Source organism: Taudactylus pleione, unplaced genomic scaffold (assembly GCF_031769625.1).
Source record: "Taudactylus pleione unplaced genomic scaffold, aTauple2 ptg000397bl, whole genome shotgun sequence".
In the NCBI taxonomy this organism is placed as follows: Eukaryota; Metazoa; Chordata; class Amphibia; order Anura; family Myobatrachidae; genus Taudactylus; species Taudactylus pleione.
This window is the reverse complement of record NW_028284799.1, coordinates 996207-1018405: the sequence shown is the minus strand read 5'-3', so window position 1 is coordinate 1018405 and position 22199 is coordinate 996207. Positions and strand designations below refer to the sequence as shown.

Here is a 22199-nt window from a genome sequence, read left to right as displayed (position 1 = left end):
TTGTCGATCGAACAATAGATCGAGAAGTGTGTACCCAGTATAAAATGACAATCTGTGGTTTCCACAATATGTGCCCTTCTCACAAAGATACAATGATTTAGAGAAAGGGATATTTTAGTCACAATTCACAGGTTTGTCACATTTCTCAATTTCTTTATGATGGGATTGTAAAGATTTTCAAATCTTCTCACATACTCCCGCTAATTGGTGCTTTTCAATAACCTTAACTTGGGTTGCTTTGAATGTCCTTTGATCATCATAAAGAAAATCACTAAGGGGTTGATTCAGAGTAAGAAACAAAGCTTTAAAAGCAAGTTACTTTGCATCTGGACAAACCATATTGCAATGTAAGGGGTGGATATACATGTACTTACTTTTATATGCAAAATAAATACTGGCAGTCTTTACATGTAGCCCACAGACGTTGGGCAGCTTTATTTTTACGTTGCAGTTTAGATTTGAGTAGTTTAGGCACACCCCTCGCAAAACAATATAACACATTTTACATCAGCCCCACACAGTGCAACATGGGTTTGCCAAGTTACTTTTATTTTGCTTCCAATTCAGAACCAGCTTTTATAGCTGGGTACACACTATACAATATGTGATAAACTCGCTATCTGTCCTTGTGAGGAAAAACCTCACACACACACACACACACACACACTATACAACTTTCTGCCGATTATATTTATCTGTCCTAGTGATCGGAAGGAAAGATCGTGTCCTGGTACAGACTGCACAAGTTATCTGTACAATGGCTGCCTAATCAAATAAAATCTATCAGCCGATTGCCGTCATCCTAGAAGATGTGAATCAGACAGATTCAGAGATAATGGAGATTGTACATGCATACACATTATGCAATCCTCAAAATTCTCAGATGATCTGATAGATAACTGCACAATGTGTACCCAGCTTTACTGCGAGACCTTCCACATACAGGTGCAATTACTTTGTAATTTACATGTGTTTCATCCAATTTAAAAATCTATTATGTGACCTTTGAAGATAACAGCCTGTTAAAAGGCAATTTGTAGCCCTTGCTAAACTCCAACATAGAAAAATAAATATATAAAAGCATCCAAACCTTGTGTTTTTTCCCCACTTCTCTTTCAGCAACTTGTCGTTCCTTTTTGGCATCAGAAAATACAAATTCCACATCATCAACAAAAGCATAAGGATCTGGCTCTTGATCAGTGTCTAATATAGCTGTTGGGATGTATTGGTTTTTACTTCGGTACTTGAGGAGCAATTCTTCTGCAATCTTTAAAGGTTTTTTACATTGCACCATTAACCTGTACAGGAAAAAAGGCATGATAAATCTGAGAAAACAGATAATTCTGTATTTGAAACCTTAAAAAGAGAGCACCTTATTTATTATTCACAGTTATATAGCGAACACATATTCCACAGGGGTATACAGAGAGTAGTCATTCACAATAGTCCCTGTCCCAGTGAAAGTAATACAGTTTACAATTTATGTTTTTGAAGTGTTTCTGAGCACCTGGAGAAAACCTATGCAAACACATGGCAAACATGCAAACTCCACACAGATAGTGCCTTAGGCTCGTATCCAATTTGAGGCAAAAACCCATAACCGGCGATAAAGGCCGATGGACGTCATTTTTGCCTGTTTCAATTATCCCCGTATTCAATTTCAAAGACTTTTCGCCGGTGCGAAAAGTCTAAAAAGCGGGGATAATTTTTCTCCACACAGTAGGTGGCGAAAAAAAGGGAAGATTTGGGCTTTAGGGGTGCAGGCTTAAAAAAAAAAAAAAAGCCTGCATCCCTGGGAATGTTCTCTAAATGTATTGTGTGTCAAAAGAAGTTTAAAGAAAAATAAAAATAAATCGAGACACCCCCCAAAAAAAATAATTTTAATTTTGGGGGTAAAAGAAAAAAAAAATATGGGGGACAAAACCCTAGAGTAGCAAAATTGATTCCAGAGGGTTTTATAAATATGTGGCGGGTGTTTTCTTCATTGCGGGTGGTAGTGGCAGGTGCATTTCTGAAGCATTTCTAAAAATCATTTTAGGGGCTTAAAAATATGCTTGCACCCATTTTTAATGTACCCCAAATTTGGTGGGCATAAATTATTTTTCCCCAAAAAAATTGCTAAATGCTATTCATCACCTTCACAGGCGCATTTATGCACCTGACGCGGCTATTCAAAAACCGGACTTCACTTCAGCAGGCAAAAACGGAGGTACCCATAGTGATCCCCCATGTCAGGACATCTTTAGGGGGGTTCAATGATTATTTCCCAAAAATTTACAGGACTTTTCGTCTGTTCCAGTTTCACCGGATCCAGTGTTCGCGTCCTAAGAAATGGAATACGGAGATAAGCGGGCAAGCACGCTATACTTTTCTGCCTGGAAAACAGGCGAAGGAGGTGAAAAGTCTGGCAGGCGAAAAGTCCGGACTTTTCGCTTCAAGTTGAATACGGGCCATAGTGGGAAGCAAGCACAACACCTTGGTGCAGTGAAAGTAACTACATCAACTGTACTACTCCCATATGCACTGGTACCTGAAACAGCAAGCACTTTACACCTTGGCTGAAGGAAAACCTTACAATATTTATTGCAAAGAGAATGATACTTTGTAAACGATTACAACTATAACCTGAAGCAGCCAGCCAAAACACAAGTTTAATGCTGGGTACACACGGAACGATCTGTACCACCAACGACTTCAATAATGTATTTCAGTGAAGTCATCCTGCCACATCTCTGAACAGGCAAAAATGACGATATCGTCCAGATTGGCCTGCATGTACAAATGATCATAGATATCGTTAATGTGGGAACGCGCATCGTTGGTCGTTCATAGATATCATACCATGTACACGCACCTTAAGGGTGGCTTTTAGGAGTGGGGTTCTACAGGTAACTACAAAATGGCCAATAGCAACTACACATCTGCTTAAATTTTCTAAATTATACTACAAATAAAACTTAAGAATTTAAAAAAACTGGATGTTATGAGAAACACTCAAACCTATAGAAAATGTCCTGTGTGTTCAGAAGCAAACACGTAATTAAGTCATACTACTTACGCTGTGACAGAAGTATTATTCTCCTTTCCAAAACTACCAAAAGCATCTTCTTTCAGTTTATCATTTGGAAGAGATGGAGGGTTGAACTCGGATTCCTTTTTCTTTGGGACCTTGTAGTACTTCCATGTGTTGTCAGTTTCACCTTCCTCCAAGTTAACTGCAGTGCCAACATATATAGTTGGTTCAAGAACTTCAGCGAAAGCTGGAACAAAGGTTTGAGACAAGCCATCTATTCGTTCATCTATTGATTTTGCTGGAATAAGTGGATCAGGCGTTGGCATTTGATAGAAATGCTGACTCTGAGGAGTTGATGGGTTTTTTATAGTTTCACCCCCATCATCTAAAACCTCACAAGGATGAGGACTCAGAGGAGGAGGTGGAGGCGAGTTGCCCATTTCATTGGCATGCAGTTGTGGTGTTTTAGCTACATCATTGGGCCGGATATTTGAGAAACGTCCTCTACTGTCTTGGGAACGCATACCAAGTCTCTGACTTGCAGTGTCTGTCTCCATATGAACATCATCACCAAGAGATGCACGATGATGAAATGGATTCAGTGGGCGCTTCTGAGGTTTGTCACCTTTTTCCTGCTTGTCGTTAGTCTTGTGCTTTTGAGCTGCTTGTTGCTGGGTTCCTGCTGGCACCACCTGCCCTGGTTGACCTAAATTCCTCTGCTTAAGGTTTTTGTGCCTATAAAAAAAAAAAAAGAAAAGCAAAATACTTAACACTGATCCATAAGGGTACATCTTCCAGTGTTTCAAATTAAGTTTCAACAAAGGAATCTTATGTAAAAGTAATGAAAAGCAGATTGGTGACTTATTTAACCAGTTTCACTCTGCACCTATGGTGGACTTTGTGCAGAGCAGATGTATATGAATACTGCTCAACACACTGCCCATTTAGTATTGGCCGTTCCATTTTATATAGCCAGGAACGGTTTCTCTGTTTTAGCCAACTGAATATTGCATTAAAAGTGTAAACCGTACCTTTTAAGTGCTCAGAATTGAAAGCCAACACTGTACAGATCAATGGGGAAACCTGGGTTCCTCACCAACAAAAGAAAATCCTGTGCCCTCAGATATTTCCCTGGCTGCAGGAAATCCCACAGAGCAGTCTCAGTCAGATATCATTAATGATGCCTTACAAAGCCTTAGCATTGCTCAAACATCAGTCTCGCAAATAAGGCTAAAGAACCAATGTGGAGGACTGCATGAGAACAGATAAGCTACTATGAAAAGGTCCCTGCAATTGAGCTAACTTGTTTTCGGTTTGCCATTGCAATTATACAGAGACCACCAGGGGGACAGGTTTTTTTTTTTTTTTTACCCGTTATAGACACCCCGCAAAACAAAGGTGCAGGGAAGATGCCCAGCCCATTTTGTTCTACAGCATTCACTCTCCCACAACACTGACCACTGAATGTAATAAACTCTGCTACGTCTATATGCAAATTCCTCTACTGTATACTCACGATTGGTACACACAAATACAGACACATACATAAAAACAGTGTAAACAGCCTAAAACATTTTTAGAAATAAAATATGTTGTGCTTTACCTGGAACAGACACAAGTTGTTCTTTGCGTAGCTTCTACAAAATCCCAGGTTGTGACAATGTCTGATGCCTCTTCCTCACACACTCCATTTGCAGAGGCGGAATATTTCCTCCTAAAATGATAAATAGAAACACAATTACAAACACAATGCTAATGAGACATCCACATAGGAAGGCACTCAATCCCTCTAGATGTCAGAACAGAAGGGACTCCAATGTCTAGTACCCAAACATTCAAGAGATGCTCATGCTCCTGTTTACTGGCAGGAGAAATTTTTAAAGGTCTGCTCTTTCAACACGTTGCCATGTTTTAAATGCACTGAGCAAGTTGGTTGCATGGAAAAAAAAATACAAATAACAAGATACCACATCGAAACGCCTTTAAAACAGATAAATATATTAATACTTATTTTAATAAACCATGCTCCCTTCAATCAATTTGTGATCTTCAATAAGTAGTAGGTTATGGTATAATTACTAATATGAAGAGAGAGAAAAAACACAAACGCAATCTCATGCAGATCATTTAATATGGACTTGCTTTATATATCAATATCAGATTTAGGTAAAAAAGATGCCTATAGTATACTGATGATGTTCGGCAGGTGATCACAGGACCTATCCAGAGTTGATGTGGAACAGATTCCAGATGGTTGCTGAGGTTTGACCCGGGTTTGAGATAATCATCAGTATACTATAGGCATCTTTCACCTAAATCTGATATTGATATATGAAGCAAGTCCATACTGAATGATCTGCACGAGATTGCATTTGTTTTTTCTCTCTCTTCATGTTGTGAGCAATTATACCATAACCTACTACTTATTGAAGATCACAAATTGATTGAAAGGAACATTGTTTATTAAGATAAGTATTAATATATTTATCTGTTTTTAAGGTGCTTCGGTGTGGTACCTTTATTTGTATTTTTTTTATTGGTGCAAGCGATTAAGCAACTCAAATTACATTTCTCTTGTTGCATGAAAAACCCACACCAAGCTGGACCCTGGACACATTACACGCCACAATGCTACAGAAGAGAGGCGTTTCAGATCCAGATATTGCTAGGAGTATCTGCTCTAAAGACAGCAGCTGGAAGAGTAAAAATCCATCGTAGAGACTAATATTTCCACAGACTTGTGAACAGTTTCCACACTAAAATCTTGTAATGTGGAGAGAACACTGAGCAAGAATACATTGATCCAGTATTTTCATAAATGGCCATACAGAGAACTATTAAGATAAGGCCGCCTTTTTACAAATCGATTGGGGCTGTAGATTGCTAGTGTATGGTAACAATCAGCAGATTTGCAGACTGTACAGGTGTGTACACACGGTACGATGTTGGAAACAATCCGATCTAGTTAACGATTTCCCTTGTACTCCTGATCATTTGTACAATCTTATGTGCATACACATAAGATTGTACAAATGATCAAACGATATAGATGGGTCGTCAACAACTGCAAATCGATAACGATAGATCGTTTGGTAGCTAACAACCTCATGATGCATCTTCTGTCTGTCGGCTGGCACAAAATGGTGGAGGGTTGCCAGGAAAAGTGACGATAAATCGTTCGTCCGTGAAATCATTCATTCACAAAACGATGCGTGTCAAATTGCACAAGACAGGTCGTGATCTTTCTGCATGTTGAAGAGATCAGTGACCACGACCAACGGGAGCGTGCATCGCAATCGTATCTACACATGGGCACTTAAACAATTTGTCGTTCCCATCGGTCAAAAACTGCAATATCGTTTAAACAAATCGTACAGTGTGTAGGGGCCTTTACTAGTAAAAGGATGGGTCTTTCAAGATTGACAGATCTGTATTTGCTGAAAATGATCTGCCAATCCCTGAAAGAAAATCTGATGTATGAGTGCAGATTGCTAGATTGGGAAATCCAACAATCGGGCAACAAATCTTCAAATCATTGAATTGTGGTTTTGTGATTGCTGATGTATGGGGGCCTATAGGCTATTTATCCAGCAGTGGGTCAAAAATTACTGACTTTCTTCTTCGGGGTCCATAGAAATTACCTTGGGGTATGTGGTTGGAGTGATCCAAGCACCAAACAGTTAACAAGCTGTCCTTCTCCATATATACCCCGCCCCTAGTTACAGGAAGTAGTTTTCTATTTGGTGCGCAGAAGTGCACCTTGCAGACAGTGGGACTGCGGCAGCAGACCCAAACAAGATTTTTTATTTTTTTTTATTTAGCAAGCAGCACAATTATAGACGTCTGGAGGACGCCCATACCGCTGCTCAGTCTTCCCCCACCGCGCCGCAACACCAGTGAGGGAACTGGTGATTTTGGCAGGTATCAGCTGAGCCCAGGACTGCAGTCAGGAATATCGGGGATGCAGGTAAGGCGATTCCCCACGGTCACTGAAAGCGGGAAACCACATGGCAGCCCATGCCTCCGGCAGTGGAGACTGGCCGGAGTATGCTGTAGTGAGGAGTCAGGTAAGCTGCCTCCCCCACTAGACCACCGGGACATAAGGGATCCAGACAGCCGGGGGCTAAGCAAATGGCTGCGGCCATGTCAGTGTGCCGGGTGGATCCATACAGCAGAGGGGAGGTACGCTCTCCCCGGCGGCCCCTCCCCCAACCCAGACACTGATCCAGATTAGAGATTTCCTGCGTCTTGGTTGCTCCTCCCAGCCTCCCTCTATATCAGTCAACCAAAGACCATTCTCAGGTGCTCTCGGTGGCTGTGTTCTCAGGAGGTGGGATCAGTCTCCCTGTATACTTCTCCTACGGAGATCAGGTTATACAGAGCTCTATATCCTACTTGGCCTGTGGCTGTTAGTAGTTGACTAAAGAGCACATTGCATATATATATATATATATATTTATTATATCTTGTGCATTGCATGTGAATTATGAATCTACTGTGCGTTATACGGCCTTTCTTATTCCTGAATAACTGTCAGTTATAGCTATCGCTGCCGTTCCTCCTCATAAGCCCTCTGCTACAGGTGTGTGGGTTATATTTGGGTGTGAAACACTGTCACATTGCATAAAAACTTTGCAAAGTATGGCTTAGTCATCAGCAGCTTTTCAGCAACCACTGCAAGCAGCTAGACTAGCACAGCCAAAAGCCAGAAGGCGGTCGGCCTCATCCTATCACTCCGTCCAGCCTGCAGATTCTGGTACATCTTCTGAGGAGTATGGGGATATACAGGGCTCCTCTCAAGAATCTCTCTCGGGAGAGGAGGACCATTTTCCAACAGCAGATGTCCCCTCCATGATTAGGGCAGTCAAGGCTGTGCTAAACATAGATAATGAGGAGCCAGTACAAAGAAAGGCTCCAGTATTAGGAGATTCCATATTACAAAAAAAAGTTGCGGCCTTCTACCCCTTTCCATCAGACGAGTGCGCCAAATGGGAAGTAGACGTGCATGTGGCACATCTGGGCAGGAGCACCACATAGCCCATACCATCTGCATCCTCTCAAGTGTTCTACGTATAGGAGTCTTGAAGTCTGTCTCAAGGCAGTCTCTCTCTATCAGGAGCTGTTACTCGCCCGGCCATGGCTAAGACCTGGGTTTCCAAAGCCATTGCGGAATGGATAAAGGAACTGGAAGAGACTCTTCCAGAAGCTTCAAGGGAACAGCTGACAATTATCTCCTATATTAAGGAGAAGCGTCCTATTTGAGAGAGGCAGCGTTGGATGCGGGTATATTATCCTCTAAAGCATCAGCTGTCTCAATGTTGGCTTGCAGAAAGCAGATGCAGGGCCCAAGAAAGCCCTGGAATCCCTTCCATTTACAGAAGGCATTTTGTTTGGCACAGAACTGGACAAGTTTGTTGCTACGGTGGCAGCCTGAAACGGCTGGTCTACCTCCAGCATCTACTCCCGGACCTAGGCAGTCGTCCTGTCGAGCCTTTCGGCCGCAAGGAAAAGAAAAGGGTCAGTCTTCCTCTAGAACCAGTTCTCGCAGGAAACCACAATCTAAGAAACCCTGGCCAAACAGATGTCCAGTTTCCAGGTCCATGGATAAGCCTGCAGCCTGATGGGGCGGGCCTCCCCCTGGGGGATCCCAGGGTAGGAGGCAGACTTCTTCAGGTTTTCAGACACCTGGCAGCTCACAACAACTGATGCCTGGGTTCGGAAGGTGGTCACCCAGGAAAACGCCCTTACTTTCTGGAGAAGTCCCCGCAGAGGTTTTTTTTTACACAGCTCCTGCAGTGGGGTCTACGAAAGCCTTGGCCCTCCGGCAGGCTATTCACTCCCTGCTGGTATCAGGGGTAATAATCTGGGTTCCGGTGAATCAACTAGGAAAGGGTTATTCTTCTAACCTATTTTTGATTCAAAAACCCAATAGGTCTCACCGGCCTATTCTGAACCTAAAAGGGACTCACATTTATCCAGGTACCCAGGTTTCGTATGGAAACCCTTTGGTCAATTGTTGGCAATGGAACTGGGGCCTGGAGCCTGCCTCAGGCGCCAGGGAATCTGTATACTGCCATACCCGGGCAATCTCCTGTTATTGGCGCAATCTCCACAAGAGTTGCAGCATCATCTCAGACTGACGATTGCCTGTCTACACAGACACGGCTGACTCAAATTGGAAGAAGTAATCGCTTCTTCCAGTACAACAGATGGTGCATTTAGGGGCGCGCTTGGATTCTCTGGCACAGAGGATATATCTGCCAGAAGACAAAATTGTGGCACTTCAGGTGCCGATACGCATGTTTCTTCACAGCTGGTCAGTATCTGTTCATTCAGCAATGCAGGTTCTGGGCTCCATGGTGTCCACCTTCGACATGGTGGAATATGCCCAGTTCCTCAATTGGGAAGTGGACTTACTAAGTCAGCAGGATATACACGCCGGAGAGTGGGCTCTTCATCCACAGGTATTTCAGAGTCTAGTGGACAGATGGGGTCTTCCAGAAGTAGACCTCATGGCCTCAGGTCACAACCCCAGAGTCCCCAGGTACGGGTCCAGAACCAGGGATTCTGCAGCAGAGTTTGTGGACGATCTGGCAGTGAAGTGAAACTTCAGACGGGTGTATTTGTTACCTCCGTTTTCCCTCTTCCAAGAGTCATCAGGAAATTCAAGCAGGAAGGCGGCACAGTAATACGGATAGCCACTGCTTGGCACAGATGCCACTGGTTCTCCGACCTCCAGAGTCTCTCCATAGATACTCCGTGGACTCTTCCTCTAAGACCGGACCTGTTAATACAGGGTCCCTGCTTGTATCTGGATCTTCGTCTGTCTTTGACGGCGTGGCTCTTTACCCGTTCGTCCTAAGAGCTAAAGGTTTTTCCACTTCTGTAATCCAGACTAGCTTAGGGCACGGAAACCTTCCTCTGCCTGCATTTAATACAGAATTTGGCACTCGTATTTTCAGTGGTGTGAACATAGAAAATATGATCCCCAAGTGTTTAGGGTCTCTCGAGTACTTTCTTTTCTTCAGGATGGATTAGATCGGGGACTCAGTCTGGCCACCCTGAGGGTTCACGCATCTGCACTTCCAGTTTGGTTTCAGCGAAGGATCGCCCCATTGTCTGATGTTAGGACATTTATTCAGGGTGTTCTGAGGGTTCAACCTCCCTTTGTCCCTCCGGTAGCTGCGTTGGATTTGACTTTGGTTCTCAGGGCTCTACAGGCTGAAATCAGTAGACATTAAGTGGTTGACAGCAAAAAGTGTTTCTTCTTGCCATCGCCTCTGCCCGTAGGGTCTCTGATTTGGCAGCTCTTTCTGGCCGCTCTCCCTTTTTGGTTTTTCATCAGGATAGAGCTGTTCTTCATACGAAGGCAGGTTACCTGTCTATGGTTGTACCCCGTTTTCATGTGAATTAAGAAATTGTGGGTCCAGCTTTGCAGGCTTCAGGCCTTTCAGTAGGTGAAGCGTCTCTGGATGTTGTACATGCCTTAAGTATTAACGTGGATCGCACCAACTCCACTAGGAAAACAGATTCTCTATTTGTGTTGTATGGCTGTCATAAGCGAGGCTAGCCAGCTAACAAACAGACTCTGCCTAGATGGCTTCATATAACAATTTCTCAAGCGTACACACAGGCTGATCTCTCTGTTCCAAACACAGTGACAGCAAATTCTACCCGATCTGTGGGACCATCGTGGGTGTTTCGCCGTGGTGCCTCTGCTGAACGATTGTGCAAGGCAGCCACATGGTCTTCCATCCACACCTTTGTCAAATTTTATGCATTTGACACATTTGCCTCTCAGGATGCTTCCTTTGGGCGTCAGTTTCTCCTTTCTACTGAGACACAGGAGCGTCCCCCACCCCTAAAAGGGAACTGCTGTGGGACATCTCCATGGTAATTTCTGTGGACCCTATGGACCCCGAAGAAGAAAATGAGCATTATGGTATAACATCCTTTGGTAACTTTTTCTTCGAGGTCCATAGGGTCCACAGACCACCCAACCTAACACACCTTATTGGGTAATCTTAGCTTTTGTATTTCTGCGAGTCCCTCTTCTTAGTGAGTGGTTCTAGAGTACAAGGGTCCTTCCTTCTCCTGCTTTGGGCTTGATAAACTACTGCCTGTAGCCAGGGGCAGGGTATATATTGAAAAGGACCCAGTGCATCCTGGGAGCTGACAGCTTGTTAACTGTTTGGTGCCTGGATCACTCCAACCACATACACCAAGGTAATTTCTGTGGACCCTATGGACCTCAAAGAAAGTTAACAAAAGGTATGTTATACCATAACTTATTACTGGCAGCCAACAGGTGAAGTTGATTAACCACTATAAAAAGGATTTTTCTTTGAGATAAGTATGTTTCCCTTGAGCAGAGGGCGTGTGATGTTTGGCTGATTAGAAAGTGACACTAAAATGTGAGGTTTTCACGTATAAACAATAGCAATCTATTAATTTTGCACCATATTAAGCACTACATTGAAAACGTATACAAAGATATTTATCTTTTTTGCTATTCTTTCACAAAACGTATAATGATAAAGTAATACAAATTCTCAATGTGCGACCAGCTTGCAGAAACTAAACCCTTACTTGTTCTGGGATCTGTTTATGTTGCATTCTTGCCAAACTCTATCAACGACCTGGTTAGCCAATTTTCTTGGTATCTTTCCACCATGATGACTCGTGCTGTCAGAATTAAAACAGTCTGACACTGAAGGAAACTTCATCCACTTTTGTGTCGATTGGACATCAACTGTAAAAGAAAAAAAAGAAAATGGAAAAGTAATTAATTGAGTTCACAACTTTTTTACATTTATCAATCAATATAGGTAAGATGTTTGAAGTAGGATAAGTGTGAATGGCATTGAAGGTCTAGTACAATTTTTAGCAACAGATAAAACAAGTGGAATAGGTTAGATTGAACAAACAAATATTCTGCAAATTGTGTTTTAGAACTGGAGGTTCATTATAATGCCAATATATATGCTTATTAACTGGCACCCTGCATGGAAAGCCCATTCTGAACACCTAACCAGCAACCCCAGAAGAAACCAATAGTTGCAGAACACAGTTTCCTCTTTGAGAAGCAAGTTCATAGGCTGATTTGTAAATAATTCAAGACAGACCAGATGAGGGACATTGGATGTTTGCTTTCGCAGGGCGTAATAAATAAATATATATATATATATATATATATATTTTTTTTTTTTTTTTTTTCTCATTTAAAAAAATAAAAATTGAGACATCCATCCATCCATATCATTGTAAAAAAACAAAAATCAAAAAAATACAACAGGTAAAAGGGAGGGGGAGGGGGGAAATCACTCCAGGTATACACCAATGTTCAAGGATAATCAAGAATATATAACAGGAGAGACGATAGAGAATTTCATAATTTATCTAAACACATCTGCATGTTCAGACAATGCTTAATCCAACATGATTCTTCGTTACCCTATTTTTTTCCACTCTGAGGGGGGTGGATTGTTTTTTCACGCCTCTTATGCCCGATCTCCCACTTAAAGTGACAGGGCAATATTCAATTGTTTTGGGGTGTCCATTACTTACTTATCGCACATGACGCGGCCAAAATGCACTGGGTTTAGACACTTATAAGAGCTAAACCTGTCTAAGTTATTGGGTGTGCTGCTGAAACTGCAGTTTGGGTGCCCAAAAGCCGGCCTTATTGCGCATTTCTGCTCGCCAGCTCAGGAGGGTGCGAGCAGAAATAATGGGCGCCCTGTGGCACTCACGCCCAACCTGCAAAACAATTTAATAGCTTTGACGGGCGCACAAAAAAAACAATTGACATCCCCCCTAATAACATGCAAATGTGTATATGCATTTAAATTCTTTTTTTTGCAGATTTCTATGGCTAAAATAAACGCATTAAACAAAAGTATGACATTATTGCAAACTTCAATAACCTGTTTGAACTTCTTCTGGGGATGTTGGTGGTGTCAGAGTTACTGAAGACATGGCCGGATCTCTGGCAGAAGCAGGCACTTGAACACCTAAGCAGGTGTTTGAACAATGGGTGGAACCCGATGAGCTGGCTGTTGGGATATCCGACTGCGGAACTAGCACAAAGCATGCTGGATATACCATTCGAACACCGGCTAGAAAACAGAAAAAAATCCATATCAGTATATTTTTAAGATATTAAATACAAATATCTAATGTAAATACATATTTTTTTTAAAAAATCAACTTAAACTAAACTAATTGTGTTACTCAAAAAATAAAGCTTTAAAATGGGACAATGCTATTTTTTTTTAGTGTGTGGTGACAGGTTACATTTGTGAACCTAAGCAAGTGGAAGAGCAGGTTACCTTGAAACTAGGTTCTCTTGCAACTTTAGATAACCCAGAACAGTCTCTTGTGGTGATGAAAAGTCTAATGCTGGGCATACACTATACAATTATCTGTCAGATATCGGTCCAATCTGGCTGGTTGGCATGGAAACCTGGTAATGTATGGGAGCAAATGACAGTCGATCATATGGTTTTAAACACTGGAAAAATGGACAAAAAACAATTGTTCAAATTGGTTAAAATTTGTCTGTTTTAACCAATTTGTCTGAACGACCATTTTTGTCTGTTTTCCAGTGTTTGTGAGCAAATGGTCATTTGCTCCCATACATTACCAGATTTTAATTTCAACCAGAAAGATTGGAATGTAATATGTGTAATGCTTAGCATTAAACTATACAATTGTCTGTCAGATATCTGTCCAATTACGCTTCATCATTTGCACACGCATATAAAACACAACTTTTTAGTATACCCTTAAAATAAATATATTTTAAATTTATATTGCTTTCACGGTAGAGCTACCCTCAAAAAAGGAGTGTGATCACAGAGCATGAACTTCTATTTCAATAACTGGGCAACTGTACGTGTAAACAAAATAGTTAAGGTTACAAAAAAAATGTAATTAATGAGAAAAAATACAATTCTCTTATGCACCACATTTGGAATCATAACAAAGAAAATAAAGGTAATTAAAAAAAATAATAATAATTTACATCTACGGGATCTGACGATTCAACAACTGATCTGGCTTTATGGGGCATATGTATCAAAGCTGTTTTTGCTATAAACTGCCTGTAAAGGCTTTTTCGAGTTTTTATCGCTTTTTTTTGGGTGATCACATGAGCACTTGACCCGCATCGGACTTCCGGTGCGTGACACGCACGGAATTTCCGGCGGATACTGCAGTTCTTGTTCCGGTCCTGTCCCCGGCGGAGTACCACACGTCCAGACTGGTAAACTATTTAATGTCGTTGTTTGTATGAATTTTCTTCGTTCTGTATTGTGCATCCTGAGGAAGGGACGTAAGGTCCCGAAACGTTGATGGATTAAACCTTTATTTTTGACATATCTCGTTTGAAAGTCTCTGAGTGCCGCCTCTGTGTGCTATATGGATTTGGGACTTTGTTCCCTGTAAGGAGGGCACCGGAGCATGTATATTCACATCATTTGTTGTGAGTGCCGGATCAGCTGTGTTTTACTATATAATATATATAATACAGGTTGAGTCTCCCATATCCAAATATTCCAAAATACGGAATATTCCGAAATACGGAATTTTTTTGGCATGACTGAGATAATGAAATCTTTGATTTTTGATGGTTCTATGTCCACAAACTTTGTCTAAGGCACAAATTATTAAAAATATTGTATAAAATTACCTGCAGGCTGTATGTATTAGGTGTATATGAATCATAAATGAATTTCATTTCTGTACACAAACTTTGTTTGAGCCACAAAATTATTGAAAATATTGTATAAAATTACCTGCAGGCTGTGTCTATAAGGTGTATATAACACATGAATGCATTCTGTGTGTATATTTTGGTCCTATTCCCAAGATATTTCATTATGGTATGCAATTATTCCAAAATACGGAATATTCCGATATCCAAAATACCCCTGGTCCCAAGCATTTTGGATATGGGAGACTCAACCTGCATATATACACACACACACACACACACACACACACACACACACACACACACACACAGAGGACTGGACACAAACTACTGCTTAAACTAGCGGTTCCCAAACGCAGTCGTCAAGGCACCCCAACAGTTCATGTTTTATGGTGCATACACACGGTACAATCTGTACCACCAATGACTTGAAAGATATCTTTCAGTGAAGTCATCCTTCCACATTTCTGAACAGGCAAAGTTGACGATATCGTCCAAGATGGCCTGCATGCATGGACGTTGAAAGATATCCATCATCCATGCGGGTACGTGCATCGTTCACAGGTTAAGTACATAAAAATGAACCATATGAACGATAACGATATCGTTAATATCGCTCACTTCTACCTCTCCAGTGTGTATGTACCATTGGTTGAGCAAAAGTGGTTAAATCAATTGATTGAGGTACTAATTAAGTCACCTGTGGTCAAGCATGAAATTTCCTTAAAACCTGGACTGTTAGGGAGCCTTGGGAACAGAGTTTGGGAACCTCTGGCTTAAAATCAATACTGCCAAACCTAGCACATGAGCAGAAATCATACGGTTATGGAATTTGCTTACAGTCAAATGTGATAAAAATGTGAAAAATACAGGGAAAAAAAAAACCTGCAAAAGCTATAGTTTATTACACAGGTTCTCAAACTCGGTCCTCAGGACCCCAACCAGTGCATGTTTTCCAGGTCTCCTCACAGAAATCACAAGTGAAATAATTACCTGTGGATTTAAAAAAAAAAAAAAGTGTCAGCGAGTAATGGACTACACCTATGCACCTGCCAGGAGACCTGGAGAATGTGAACTGTGTGGGGTCCTGAAGATAGAGTTTGAGAACCACTGGTTTATTACATTTTCATTAAAATCAGCTCAACATTGATACATATGAAGAAAAAAAATTAATTCAGAGACACGATAACAGGTGTTAAAAGTCCCTTTTGCAAATAATGATACATATGTCCCTAAGTCTATTAGTGTCTGCATAAATACATAGCTATGCCATGTCCATATTCTGAGTACTTTACAAGCATATCAAGTCTCTACTACTTAGGATCCACAGGATCTACCTTGGGGGTATGTAGTTGGAGAGATCCATAGCACCAGATTGAAAGCTCCCAGCATGCACCGGTCCACCTCCCTATATACCCCACCTCCAGCCACAGGCAGTTTGTAAACAAGGCTAAGGGCAAGAGATGGAAAGTGGAGAAGGCAGTACAATGTACCCAAGAAACACTCAAACTACAAAGAGGGAATCAGTGATACAAAAAAGCAAAGAACAGGTCCCAACTGCGGACAGATGCATCAGGGTGGGAGCCCTGTGGAGCTAAAAGAAAAGTTAACTAAGGTATGTTATACCATAACTCATTTTCTTCTTCAGGGTCCATATGGTCCACAGGATCTACCTTGGGGACATCCTGAAGCAGTTCCCTTAAGGTTGGGGACGCTCCTGAGCAGAGAGTAGAATCCGCCAACCAAAAGGAAGCATCCTGGGAGGCAAAAGTATCAAATGCATAGCATTTGATAAAAGTATGGACCGAAGACCAAGCGGCCGCCTTGCACAGCTGTTCAGCCGAGGCACCATGTCTAACCGCCCACGACGGTCCGACAGAGTGAATGTGCCAGGGAGTAACAGGGAGATCAGCCTTTATATAGCCCTGAGAAATAGTCGTACACAGCCCGCGAGCCAAAGTCTGTTTGTTGGCCAGCTTAGTTTGTGAAACCCATATAACAGAGTGAATCTTATTTCCTGATGGAGTTGGTATGACCCCCATAAATACGAAGGGCTCGAATCACATCCAGGGAAGCTTCACCTGTAGACAGGTTTGAAGACTGAAAAGCCGGGACTACAATTTACTCATTCATAGGGAAACGGGATACTACCTTTGGAAGGTAACCCACCTTAGTATGAAGGACCGCTCAATTTTGATGAAAAATCAAATATGGAGGAGAGCGACAGGATAGTGCTGCCAAATCAGACACTCTACAAGCTGAGGAGATAGCGAGGAGAAAAAGTGTCTTTGTTGTCAACCATCTTAACTCCACCTTATCCAAGGGTTCAAAGGGGGGGGGGGGGGGGGAGCTTGCAGTGCCCTGAGAACCAAGGATAAATCCCATGGTGCTACCGGAGGGACAAATGGAGGTTGCAGTAACAGGACCCCCTACAAAAATGTTGTTCCATCTGCCAGGGGCGCAATTCTGCGCTGGAACAAAACTGAAAGCAGAAACCTGAACCCTCAAGGCAGCCAGGCGCAGACCTAAGTCTAACCCAGCCTGCAGAAAAGCAAATACCCTTGTTTTGTTTGGGAACACCAATGAAAATATGAATGCCAAATCCAATCTGGGACACATAATGGACATCCCTCGTCTAAATAAGTCATCTCTAGCCACCAAGCGAGGGAGAGCCGAACCTCTGGCAAGATGCGGATCATCTGAGACTTTTCCCGATGAAACTGACCATCCCAATGAGATAGAATCCATTGCTGAAGGGACCTGGAGTGGAACTAGGCATACGCCACCATATCGAATGCGGTAAACTGACACACTTTAGTTTGCACAGTCTAAATTGCAAACAGACAGTAGTGCCGCAATCTTGTCCTCTGGTAAGAGAATCCTCTGGCCCAGAGAATCCAGCAGCGCCTCCAAGTGCACTATAAGCAGAGTTGGAGAAAGAGGACTTTTTCCAATTTATTATCCAGCCGTGCTCTTGTAAGCAGACAATGGTCATCTGAAGTTGACATTGTAACAAATCCTGCGATTGTGCCAATATCAGGAGGTCGTCCAAATATGGTAGTATCCTGACCACCTTGTCGTCTGAGATGAGCCGTCATCACTGCCATTATCTTGGTAAAGTGGCCAGTCCGAAGGGTAGAGCCTGAAATTGATAATGTTGCTGATCTACCACCAATCTTAGAAATCTTTGGTGGGATCGTGCAATCGGAACATGCAGATGATATGCATCCTGTATTACCAGGGAGACCATAAAATCTCCAGGCTCCATTGCCAGCATAATTGACTGTAGGGTTTCCATACAATTTGGGCACATGGATGAGACATTTTAGTTTACAGGAGCATGGGCACTCTCCCATCTTTAAAATTTATTATATATTTCAAAGTCTGACTTTGGGAGTTAATGTTGGACTCCTTTCCAGGACATTGATCCTTCAAGTTACGGCTGAGCAGAGAAGCTCTCACCCACTGGCTGACTAGTTTAGTCGTGGACAGACAAATACACATGCTGTTCTCTTCAATGCAGTGACTATCTAAAGGGATGCAATATTCAAACTTTTAAACAGTGCAATGAACTCCTGTACATTGGTTATGTATTATACATAGTCCTTAATAAATGAGATTTTTCCAGTCCTAGACACTTGCATATAAAATGTGTTCCATCATTACGGGACACCCTGTACTTAACGCAAAACAAGTCTGATTTTGCATTTACTATTATTGCCCCTTTAAACATGGGAGGCAAACATCTGTAGAAATCGAGGGTTTTCTAAATCCACTGCTTAGTAAATATGATCTAGTCTTTAAAAATTTGTGCGAGAAAGAAATAAAGTGGAAGAGAAAGATTTCACACTATGTATATACATTCATGATCCTAAACATTATGACAACTCCCATACAAAGTAAATTACATTAAGTATCGCATGCCGAGGTCAGAGCTATGTTAGATGGTAAGTGGAAATTAGTTACTTGTAATTGACATGTTGAAAGCAGTTATCGGCAGGTGTAAAGATGAGTGTGACTTTGAAAGAACCAAAATCACAGTGGCCTGACAACCTGGGGTGGTCATACACTGTGCTGGGCAGATATTAATTGATGCAATGGCTAAACTAAGGCTATCCTCTCTGGTACAAAAAAACTACTAATTGCAAAAATAAGGGCATCGATACCGGCTACGTATAGTGCTGCCTAACCACAAGCCAATTATGCTGTCCATGCAAACCCCTGTCAAAAGTGCCTACAAAGAGCATGCATGAGCCAGAACTAGAACCTTTGTTCAATGGAAGAGGGCTGTTAGGACCAATGAGTTACGTTTTCTGTTGCATCATGTTGAGGGATTGCATTGTTTATCTGGGAAGAAAATTGAGCTTGGTGGAATGAGTGTTCTGCTTTGAGCAATGTTCTGTTGGAAATCCCTAGGTCCAGTCATTGATAGGTGGTTAGCATCTAATTAAAGTCCCAATCTAAACATTGTTGCGGACCAAGAGCCCGATTCATTACGGCTCGCTGTTGCGACCGCACGCAGTGAAAGTATGGTAATGATTGCAATCGCAATGCCATCGCAGCCCAACATAAGGATGCCCACTTCCGCTTACTCACATCCATAATACCTTGCAAGTTTGCGAAACAATCAGTAACATTGAGCCTCACACACAATTAGAACAGGTCTGAGAATTTGCTAACCTCATAGCAAGCAGTGATAGCTCAAGTGGTTTATGCCATTGTAGTGGCTGTTTTATGCACGTCCCTCTAACGGCATTCAAACCCACTGACACGCCTGCCCCAACCACCCCCTGTCAACTCCCCCAAACGATAACTTCCTGTCAAACACACTGCGATGGGTCTGCGTCGTCTCTGCGATCGCTGTGTGACCGCAGTGGAGCCTTCGCGCACTGCAATGCATACACAGTACGCAACAATTGGGTCTTCTTTATGCGTAATCACAATAGCGATCCTTGCTAGATCAGGCCCCATGTATGAACTTTCATGGCAACAGTGTTCTCTGTGGACTTTTTCAGGATAGTATTGCTTGCATGCCACACTGCACGGATAAGTGAGAATGGTTTGAGGAAAAAATATACAGAATGAGAATTAAAAGTGTTGCACTTGTCTTCAGTTCACCAAGTTTCAATCCAAATCAAACATCTAAGGTATGTGTTGGTGAAACAAGTCCAATACGTGGAAGCTCCACCTCACAACTTACAGGAGTTAAAGGAACTGCTGGAAACAGATACAACAGGATACCTTGAGAGGTCTTTAAAAGTCCTTGCCCCAGTGGGCAATAGCATATTAAGAAGGTGGTCATAATGTTTTGGCATATTAGTGTATCATTTATATTAAAAGTATTTTGATAGCTAGAAAAAAATAAAAATAAAAAATTATATAATTTGCATTTGACGAGAGATTCACAGACCTCCTTCATAACTTTATTTGGTAGTAGTATGCACTAAAACAAAAACCATCATCAATAAAATAAAAAAAGCTTTCCATACATTGTGTGCTTCAGAACACAAATGCAGTTCACAGCACTGACAAACCAAGCACTGCAGAGTAGGGACAGAACATCCACTGTAAAGAGGAGTACAGTGGCCATCTGATGCAGGAGATGCTGAACATAGAGCCTGTGGAGAGACAGCCTTATTGAAACTCTACTCAACCTTTCACTACTCAGTACAACCATGAACCACCTAGGTTCGGTCGCACAGAGAACATACATTTTTAAAAACAAATAAAGTGAACAGGACACAATATTTGAGCATGATTTGGGTCACCAATAACACATTTATAATAGTTACTGGCAATATGACTTTTTAAATGGTGACCACAGGAGTAAGGTTAATGTGCAGCAAGTACAGAAAGACCATTAGCATTCATTCAACAGAAGTCTCATCAATGGAAAGCACTGCTCCTATTCCATATGCTAGCTTAATAGTGCGAGGTTGCTAAATTTCATTGGCACAGTTATTCCTTTTCCACTGGGAAAAACTTAGCTTTTAAATTCAGCAGTAAGGGCTATTAGTAGAAAGCACACTGCTCAAAGTACTATCCAAGTGAATACAAAAACCATAGGAATACATACATTATATTATAGGTACAGGGTGTTCTTCATTCAGAACTTAAATGGAAAACAGATTACATCAAGGTTACATGTTTTTTAGACTGCTCTAAAACAGCTCAATCACCCAACCTCATCTACTTAAACTATACATTAACCAGCAGTATGCACTTCACATGTTAAGTCCTTCCCTGAAATTGATATGAACAGCCTCAATATAACAGATGTTGCTAACCTATTTAAAAAGCCATCAACTGACTTTATATTTAAAGCTAAAGTGAGGAGGGAGGGACATGGCTTGGTGCAAACAAAAGATGGCCACGGTGTGTGTGTGAAGTCTGGCCCTCAAGAAACCCATTCCACTTCAAATCGGTAAAGCCTGTACCTGCCTAGTATGGATGGATCTTCCTCCGATGCCCCTCACAGAGCCCAAAATACGAACAAGCTCAAATCGGACATTAAAAAACAAAAACTTACCGGCACATTGAACTCTTTCCACTAAATTAGGTCATACAGTCCATTTCTCCCTACATACAGTATAGAGGACCTTTATTTCATATGCCTGCAGGCTTAAGCTCTTCCTCCTGCAATTTAAGCAGGATTTACAGGCTGGCCTAAAGAAATCTGTATCAGACATGTAACATGAGGTGGGCAACTAGGACAACCAAACAGCAGAGACTTGAGGACTGCATCATTGATGTTATAAGTAGATGAATATCAACACCTCCAATGCAGACCTAGATGAATAGCAATATTGAGAATATGCCCTATTCCGAATATAGTAGATTTAGCAAATTTTCTGCCACGCTTCTTTGTCACCCTATGCCAGGTGTTGATCCTGTAGTCTTTATAATTGGTCAACATGGAAGACCCAGTGATGTAGTGCTCATGCTTCATCAAAAGAACTGTGGCTGGTCAAAGTACGCTGAACAACTTCCTTTCTGCCACAACCAATAAGGCCTTCCTTTCAGTAGTAGCATCTTTGGCAAACAAATGGTCTTACTCTATCCTAGACCAATATCCACACACTCAAGTGTTATCCATTTGCATTGCAGCTATTCCAAAAGCAACGATGGATATACCGTGACAAGTCAGTACAACATAAACAGGTATCTAACAGGGTTAGGAAGACAATCTGCACATTGACTTACAGCACTGACAGGCTAATACATTTTGTCCCTTGCCTTGTGTTGCAAAATAGGAAGACAACACTGCCAGTTGAGTATTAGGGAGGTCTGTCGGTACTGTCTGTTTAAAAGTGTTTTTTTCAAGCTGCAGAAAACCTCTAACTGATGCAGCTCAATATTATAATCATCACATAGCTAAACATTACAGCATATACGCTAGTTATACAAGATGTCAAAGTGTCTGTCACCAGGAGAGGGTTGTTATATTATGTAACATTGCAATTACATGTC

General features: G+C 41.7%; 1 protein-coding gene across 1 annotated transcript in view; it reads right to left on the bottom strand.

The window, feature by feature from the left end:
• The window catches only part of MED13 (mediator complex subunit 13), a 139584-nt gene that overhangs the window by 61223 nt on the left and 56162 nt on the right, over window positions 1-22199 (bottom strand). Inside the window, exons 6-10 of the mRNA XM_088446347.1 lie at window positions 12940-13131; window positions 11603-11765; window positions 4617-4727; window positions 3059-3748; window positions 1091-1298 (exon numbers count right to left, since the gene is read on the bottom strand). Of these exons, the coding sequence (XP_088302473.1) occupies window positions 1091-1298; window positions 3059-3748; window positions 4617-4727; window positions 11603-11765; window positions 12940-13131 (1364 nt within the window). The remainder of the gene's footprint in view (window positions 1-1090; window positions 1299-3058; window positions 3749-4616; window positions 4728-11602; window positions 11766-12939; window positions 13132-22199) is intronic.